At 31.9% G+C, this 9523-nt stretch overlaps 1 protein-coding gene across 4 annotated transcripts in view; it reads left to right on the top strand.

Annotated features, from left to right (window-relative positions):
* LOC107450710 (uncharacterized) overlaps window positions 1–5938 on the top strand; it is a 53404-nt gene extending 47466 nt beyond the window's left edge. For all 4 annotated transcript variants that reach the window (XM_016066566.4, XM_016066568.4, XM_016066569.4 and 1 more), the window contains 2 exons: window positions 2348–3505; window positions 5658–5938. In XM_016066566.4, the coding sequence (XP_015922052.1) occupies window positions 2348–3505; window positions 5658–5833 (1334 nt within the window). In that variant the 3' untranslated portion in view covers window positions 5834–5938. The remainder of the gene's footprint in view (window positions 1–2347; window positions 3506–5657) is intronic.
* Window positions 5939–9523: the final 3585 nt, after the last annotated feature.

A 9523-nucleotide genomic window follows, 5' to 3' on the forward strand; every position in this document is an offset into this window, starting at 1 on the left:
TTTACTGTTACATTTTAATTTAAATGCTGGGCAATAAAATTTAAATTAAATGTTAATGCAAAATATTAATTTCTTTGTTTAGTATTTGAATATTAACTCATAATTCAAATGTTTAAACAAATTTAATTTCAATTATTTAAACATTTAGTATAAATGTAACAGTTACACTTTTAGCGTAATGTTACAATTACTCTTTTTTTTTATTTCAATCTTTTCATCCAATTATTTTAAGTCTTTATTTACCCTTAATTTCATAGCAGTTTTAGTTTATTCTATGTGAAATTTTCGAGTGAGTTTTCGTAATTTAGGAAGTTTTCTTAATTTAAACATAAATAGGAAGAATAATAATTTTTTGTCTCGTAAAATTTTTCTTTTCTTTTGGAAAAGGATCTTAACTTTTTATGTCCTTCTTTGCGTTCAGCGGTCATTGCACCTCATGTCAGATATTAAATTTCCTGTGAGCGGGAAAATCCCCTTTATTCCCGCCCTTGGTTTCCTGCTGCCTTTTGTTTTGACATTTAAAACACAGAGTTTATGGGTCTGTTTTCGCAAAATCGCACACTGTAGGCGTGAATTCCCTTTTTTTCTTTTTTTTACATCTTAATCACTAATTTTTCAAACTTGAAACTTCTTAAATTTTAATTGGTTATAGCTGGTCTGGAGGTTTGTTCTAAAATTTATCAGTTAACGGCTAATTCGATTTTTGCGCCATTTTGTTTCTAACATTGACTTTGATGGATCCCTTTTCTTTCTCTGAGAAGCAGATTTTGGCTTGTTTCTAGGGAGTTAATTTCCTTTTACAACATATTTTCCCTTTGGTTTGATTATTGATGCAAATTCTTATGACCCTTATGTTTTTGATAATTAACTAACGATAAAATCAATCATTTCGCCATAATGTTTCACTGTCCATTTTCAGTAACTTTAATGTCCCTTTTATGTGCCTCTTTATACTTCTGAATGTTTCTTTTATATTAAGATCCTTACATTTTATACTTTCCGAAGTATTAATTTCTGAAAATAAATGCTCGTTTTCATATAACTCCTTAATTCTATGCTTAGTGTTTGTTTCAGCAAATAAATGCTCTTTTTTATTTATCTCCTTAATTTTATACTTTCCTAAGTGTTAATTTCAGAAAATAAGAGCTATTATTTTATTATCTCTATAATACCCATTGAATCCATCTTTGTCTTACATCTTCTATAATGTATAACGTTAGATTACAAATGCTTTTTTTATAAATTTCAAAAATACGCTCATTTTCGATAGATTTAAGCAAACGTACATGTTTTTTTTTTTTTAAATTTATATTCTCCAAATTTGATTTGTTTGTGGTGTTACTTAACGTCAAAAAAGAATTTCGGCTTGTGAAGGTGTGATGTAAACAAAATATAAGGCAGAATTAAAAGAATATGAGTGCAGCGTTTAAAAGTATCTCCATTTCATCTTTTTTTTTCTTCAAAATCTCCTGTATGTGATGAATACCTTTTGTTTTATTTTTATTGAGATGTTATTGGAAATACCTCTATTATTTATCGAAAAATGTTAATCATTCAATTATTGAATACTGTTATGTTAACTGCTTAATTTATGTCATTCCACTTTATTCTTAATTCTAGTGGTACCTATTTGTTCTTCATCAACTTCACGTAGCTTGAATATTGAACCAATTTTGTAACTGCGCTAAGCTCTGTTTCTTACTGCTTTGTTTTGTACTTGCACTACATTTTTTATTCACCTATCAATGACTGAGAATATTCAATATCCAAATATAATTATGTACTGTTCAATGAATTTTTTTTTATCATATTATCCCAATTCTTTTTCTTGGAGCTTGTATTTTCATTTCATTCCAATTCAAATATCTTAATATAATTTTAATCTTTTATTTTTCTGGCACCATTAAACTACTAATTCACTATATACAATTATTTTTAGTTCAATTCTCTATTCCTAATCTTATAAACTTTAAATTTATATATATATATATATATATATATATAGTATCGACTGCTGGTCGTATGAATGCTACTCTTGTTTGGATTTTTTTAAACAACAGAGTTTGTTTGTTGAAAAAAGCAGCACTAATCTGGTAAAATAACAGGAGTCTATTTTAAAAAAAAAACAGTATTTTTCTGTGAAATAAATGGTTTTATACCACACCACCTGAAAAAAATTTTCCGTAACTTTAACACATAGTTTTTTTTAACGGAATAATTACTCTATCTTATTATTATATTAATGGCTTTAGTTCATCGGTGTGTGAATGTTATTCTTACTTAATCTTGTTGTGGTTATGCTATTTATATTCTAAAATAATTTCAATTATGTTTTCTTTAACTATAGGATTTGGATTTACAGTAACAGCATTGCTGCCCAGCATCATCAGAGATTATTTTGATAATGATTCTGCAGCCATATCTAATGGGTTACTTAATCTTGGACCAAGTGTTTGTTCCATCGCATTCCCATCAATTATAATATATTTTTTAAATGAGTATGGCCTATCGGGAACCTTTTTACTGACATCGGGCATCATATTAAATGCAATACCCTTCGTTATAATTCTGCATAAACCAGTTGCAACAGGGTCTAAACGTGCTCTTCATAATAAAACATATTTAGAAGATATTAATAAAGATAACGACTTGCAAGCAGATAGCTTATTAAACGAAGAAAGAACTGATAATGATTTGTGCATACCGGCAAAATGTAATGAGTACTCCCCATGTAAAGATGGCCCAATAGAATCAACATTAGTTTTTGAGGAAACTGTGTCACATTGTCCTAATCATGTGCAAACTATGTGTTCATTCATTAGTAATTCCTCTGGCTCAACACGATGTCATCAATTACACTCTGAAGCAGTTGACGTTCAAGAATTAGACAATGTCAGTTCAAAACATGCAATAAATAATTCAAAAGTTACAAAAAGTGTTGATGATAAGCCTCCTTTAAGCACCCTTCACCAAAAGCGCGTATATTTTATGAAAATGAAAACTAAACAGTGTATTTCTAAAGGACGAAGGAATATTTGGCACCCTCTCGCCGTGATGAAAGACCCAACATTCATAGCGCTATCAATTACACAATCTTTATTTGCCTATACGTTAATTGTGGTATTGACAACAATGATTGATTATTCTAGGGATAAAAATATTGATAGAACTAATGAGATTTATATGCTGACTTTTCAACCCATCCCGGACATTGTGGGTCGCCTGGGACTCACATGGGTGACTGATAAAAAGTATTTATCTGTATCCGGTTTCGGTGCCATAATGCATCTTGTAATGGCTGCCTCCAGTGTCTGGATGGCACTGTCGAACAGTTTTGGCATGATGATAGCTGGAATTATGCTAATATCTTTTGCGATTGGTGGCATGAACAACATTATTCCTGGAATGAGCTATTCATATATTGCAAAGGATAAACAGACATTTGCTGTTACATCATTTGGTTTTCTTTATGCTCCTTTGAGTTTAACAGTATCACCTCTCATAGGTAAGAAACTGAACTACACTTTTAAGAAAAGGACAATAAGTATAGATTACAGATTTCTTTTTCTTTCGTAATTTATTTATCAAATTTTAATCAGTTCTGCATGCAGGATTACTTAAGAGATAAAAATATTGATAGAACTAATCAGATTTATATGCTGTATTTTCATCGCATCCTGGAAAATATGGGTCATTTGAGACTCATAGGGGTGGCTGATAAAAAATATTTATCTGCATCCAGTTTCGGTGCCTTAATGCATCTCGTAATAGCTACTTCCAGTGTCAGGATGGCCCAGTCGAGCAGTTTTGGCATGGAATTACGGTAATATATTTGCGGGAATTTCGGTAATATATATTCCTGAAAGGAGCTATTCATACATTGCAAAGAATAGACAAACATTTGCTGTTACCTCATTTGGTTTACCTTATGCTCCTTTAAATTTAACAATATCACCTCTCATTGATAAAAATCTGAATTATAGTTTAAAAAAATGTAGAATAAGTACAGATCACAGATTTGTTTTTTCTTTATAATTCACTTAATCCAATTTTATTTAGATTTGTATGAGCACTTTTGGTTGCATGCAGTGGATAAATGAGCTCCCCCCCCCCCGCACACACAGGGTTGCCACTTGACAGGGAGAATAGGGAAAAACTGGAAAATGCAGGGAATTTAAAAATCCTTTAAAATAACAGGGAATTTTTAAAAAAAAATTTCACAAATTAGGGAAATATCGAAACTTTTATCTCTTATTTTTGTCCTTATAAACTGCCGTCTACTTAAAGTGAACGGGATGTCCATAGGATGTTTAAAAATGATGGTTCAGCTGTACTATTCGATTTACAATAGCATTATTTGTTTTAAGACAGATGAGTTGTTTTTAATTTCTCAAAGTTTCTCCAGCAATTTAAACTAACATCGTTATCCTATTATTGTAATCTATAAAATAAGTATTAGGATTCTATTACTAGTATACTATCATTAGGATACTAGCATTGCAATCTATGGGATATTTCAAGATGATAATAAACTATACTATACTGTTTATTTAACTATAACATTATTTGTTTTAAGTATGCTGAGCTGTTTCGTACTTCTCTAAGTTTTCTTTTAGAAATTTTAGCTAGTATCCTTGTCCAAATTTAGTTCATACATGAGTGAATGTGTGTTTCATATTAATATAGTGCGAACAGTATGAGCTGGGAACACACAAGGATTTTCTTCCAGACATGAGTGGCACAACCCTGAAAAATGACTGTCAATTTAAATTATTAAAGCAGAACTGGACTAAAGATTCAAAGAAAAATGGAAAGACATAGAAATGCAATATTTCCATCGTTCTACTTGGAAAATGGGAGATTTATTCTAACCATGTTTCGAAATTCGATTCAAAATTTCCAATAAATGGTGTTGATCACTATAAAACAGTAAAAATGCATGTAAGAGCATTCCATTTAAACTATTTTTTTCGAGCGTCATATAATTTTTTTCCTGGATTGCGTCACGTTGCAGGTAAAAATAGAATTTATTTTGAGAAAAATGATTAATAATTGTTTTTAGTTAGGAGCGCCATCTACTGACAAAATCGGTTAGTAATTTTGGAAAATAATGAGAATTAAATTTGCTTCCTAAGCAGAAAAGACGAAAAAGGCAAAATAAATTGCTTAAATATCGCTATCGTTAAATTTAGCATATTCAAACATACGGAACTTATCTTTGAAAACCTAATTTGTTTATACATTACACTCTATCATATTTCCTTCTGAGTTCCACGATTATTTAATAATTTACGAATTCCCTTGAAATGTTTAAATGATAACTGGTGAACAAATTTCGAATAATTTAGTTGTCATTCTTAATCGATTCTAAATCAAAAAATAGCATGTTTAGATGAGTGTGTTTCACTATAATTTGTTTATTAGTAATTATTATTTCACTCAATCTATTTCACTCAACTTTCATAATAATTAAAAGCACAGAATATCAAACTAATATTTCACCACGTATTTTGTGAGGTATTTTTCGTAAAGAAATTAAAAAAAAAAAACATTCAAATCGAAGCATTTATCTTCCGTTACGTTAGCACTTCATTTTATTTAAACTTAGATAATTTTTTTTATTCTGTAGAACGTAAAGCATATTTCAATTTTTGCAGGGTATTTTAGAGGAAACCTAGGTTCCTATGATGGACTATATTATTTACTTACAGCAATGAATATTTTCTGCAGCATTACTGTACTTTTACTTCCTTGGCTTTCAAATGTAAGAGAAAAGAAAGAGATCAAAAGGCACAGTGAAATTCAGCTTTTAAAGAGGACTGACAATGTTTGAAAATACAAAACTTTATTTTTTAATTAATTTTGTATGTAGTAAAAAAGTATGGCATTACTTTTGTAAATATTTGATTTTTAAATAAAATTATATATTTATAATTTATCATATCATATTTACTAAATCATATTCTACGAGTCTATTTATGAGTGTACAGTGCGTAAAAAGATAAATGAACCACTCTAACTAACTTTTGAACTAATGATCGGATCCTTACGTTCTATGACACAATCTCAATGATTCAAAGGGGTGATGTCAAACATGCAAATTCATTAATTCAGACGTTATTATAAGTTACGAAATAAGACACAAAACGTACTTTTTCTTCATAGCTACATTTCTTGATAAGATAACCTTTTACCGATGGATTCTGATTTCTGACCCTCAAAATATAGGGGGTAGCAGCAATCTGGGAAACATGATCCCATCTGTTTAGTCAGGAGAGTTGTCCAAAGTTTGGATCCCCTTAATGTTTATTTTACATTTTGCGCATTTCAACATATCTCGAGAATTTTCAAAAATGCGACTTTCCTTCGAACCTTTAAGATTGTGCTCTGATTATTGGATCAAAAGTTATTCAGTCTGGTTCATGTTTTTTTTGCGCACTGTAGCACTGTACACAACTTTAATTAAAGTTCTGAAATGTTTTTTTTTTCATAAAAATTCACCAAGTTAAGGAAATAATTTCGAGAATGTGGTTAAGGAAATTAATAGATTGAAATCTTACTGACTGCATAAATAGTTCAGTATGCTTCGAATCAAGAATCACCCATATAGTTTTTAACGTAATGATTTATCTGAACAAAATAGCAATAAAAAATATTTCTTACCAGTTCTGTTATTCCTTACACGACAAAATGAGTGATGGGTGAAATTCAACGTATATCAAATTACAAAAAAAAAAAAAAATATTGACTCATTCTTGAAATTCACTGTTTCTTTGATGTTAAATTTAAATATCTGTATTGTAAAAGTTAAACGAAAACATTTAAACAGTAAAACGATAAAAATTTTTTTAAAATGAAAAAAAAAGTATGATATATTTGCTATTTGGTAGGATTTTTAAGATTCTTTAATGCCTTTTACACAGTGGTCGGATGTATCTCACTACAAGTAGTGAAACTACTGATGTCGCTACTTTTTTGCAATTTGTTTGGTGTTTTTTTTTTTTTTAAAGTAGTATAGTGAGCGACTCCAGGTGGCTGAGTGGTGGCGCTTCGCGCTTCCATGCCACAGGTCCTGGTTTCGATCTTAGGGCCGGGCAAGGGTGAATCAGCCTTTCATTCCCTCAGTGGGTTGATAGATGAGAACTAAACACTGGGGGTTCCGCGTTTGGTTGACCTCCAGACCGGAACATCTGCTCCTGCACCCCAGAGCCCAAGGTCAAGAAAACTGAGATGGGCACAGTAGGCCTTGGCCGTCTATGGGCTGTCGCGCCACTGAGTTTAGTTTTAGTATAATGAGTAGTGCGATACAAAAAAAATAGTAGTTTGTAGCGATTCCTGGCAACTACTTTTTACGTTAGTTTAGTACATAAAAAAAGTTCTAACACAACTAATTTTACAAATTTGATGGCTACAAATCTTCTAGAGTCTGTCAAAGGATGCAATTTCAAATGCCCTCGTGGCTGTGAGTTAACAATAACTACGTATTTAGAGTCACGTATAACTAATATTTAAGCTAGCCATTAGGAATAATAGATAATTTATCACTTTAGTCCCACTTTCATAGGCAAATGTTCATTCGCAAAACAATGATGTTATTTCAAAGGAAGGAAACTTATTCTCAATGCACTTAATTTCTTAGAAGAAATAAAAGAGCTGTAAACACTTTACAAAATTGAAAGTACTTGATAATTTTCTAGCATCTCTAAAATTAATTATTCGCTGTCAAGAAGGGCGTAAAAAGTTTGAACACTAAATAATCAAATTTAAAAAATAAATGTTTTAGAATAACAAAATGGCTTATAGAAACATGAATAAATATAAGTAATTCCTCATGTTTAGTATAAGCCAATTTTTTTATTCAAAACCATTTTGAATTTAATGTGTAAATTAATTTCTAAAGCAAAGTTCGGTTCCTCAGAGAAGCGAAATAGTCATTACAATTCCAAAGTAGTATGTAGTCACTACATTTTAAAAAAAAGTAGTTGCAGTTGTAGTTAACTAAATTTGTAACAAAGTAGTTGTAAAAGCAGTTAATTACAAAAATAATGTAGTTTTTCTGACCACTGCCATTACAAGTAAATATTATTTAATCTATTGAAAAATTTAAAATAACTTTTTGCTGATATTAGTACTAAAGGGGGCCGGCCAGGTGACCGAGCGGTTAGCGCGCCTGACTGCAAGGCCAATGGCCGCGGGTTCGAATCCCGCTCTGGGCATGGATATTTCTCTCTCTTCTGCTGTCCTAAGTTGTGTGTGAATGTGGCCCACCCTATGAATGGGTTTGTGGCAGTGTGGCGTGGGCAATGTTAATCGCCTCCGTGACTTTGGTTCACAGGTGCCCACTGGGTAACGCGAAATGAGTAACACATCTGGCATCTTCTAAGGTGAAACGAATAAAGTTCAGTGCCTGCCATTCGAAAAAAAAAGAACTAAAGGGGAAAAAATCTGCCTTGAAATAGTACCCTCCTAAAATCAAGCAACGTGTTTTATGCATCTGCAAAAATCTAATTTTTAAATTTGGCATAAATTTTTAGTACAACGTAGTTACCATGTAAAGCCAAACTTATAAAAAAATTTCCTATCTTACATACACATGGGATGACAGAGAGTAAATTACTTGACTAGGTCACAGGCTAAGTGAAATTAAATCAAAATATTGTCTGGAAAAAGTATCCCGCAAAAAAGGTATTTTAAAAGTTACGGAAACTGTAAAATTTACAAAGTTGATGTTTTGAACAATGCTGTAAATATTACTGGGGACTTATGGAAATTTTAAAAGACGTTATTATCGGCAGAGTTGTGAATAATACTGCCATGCGGTGCTCAATTTTTCACGGTGCTGTTTCTGGGGGCAGCTGACAGTATTGTGAATACAAAAACATGTCACTGTCAATTTCACTCAGTGATATTTGTAATTTTAAAACAAACCCAGAAGATAAGCGAAATCTAGGAATGAGACAAACTTTCCTTCTTGCAAGGTTTTTTGATGGAACTAACATGAATTTGCGTTTAATGGAGAGAAAAACCACGATAACTTTTCACTATTACAACGACGGCAAGAGGATTATGGTCGGTATAACACTGGGAATATTTAACGTTAAAAAAATGGTTGCTGTGAGTTGGGAGAAGATTTCGCATCAACCAGTCACGGCTGAGATTCGAGCCTGGATCACCTCCTGGAGCCACCACGACTCAAGACAACATTTGTTTAATTTTATTTTATTTCATAACCGTCGTTGAACAACCGACCCAATTTTATGGGTTTACGACTACTAATGTTCAACTCCGTAGCCTTGTCATTTTGAACCCAATCCAGAAGACAAGGGATTTCCTGGATCGAGTATAGGGAGAAATTTTCCTTCGTGGAGGACCTTTTGATGGAGCTAACCACTGAGGATATTTCACGTCAGTACTACGGTCAGTGCAAGCCGGATGCGGAATTTGTATCGACTGTGATTCGAACCCGATTCGCCGCATTGAAAGGCGAACGCTCTATTCCCTGAGTCATCACGGCTACATTTGT

Source organism: Parasteatoda tepidariorum, chromosome 9 (assembly GCF_982258835.1).
Source record: "Parasteatoda tepidariorum strain Cologne lab strain chromosome 9, Ptep-v5.0, whole genome shotgun sequence".
Classification (NCBI taxonomy): Eukaryota; Metazoa; Arthropoda; class Arachnida; order Araneae; family Theridiidae; genus Parasteatoda; species Parasteatoda tepidariorum.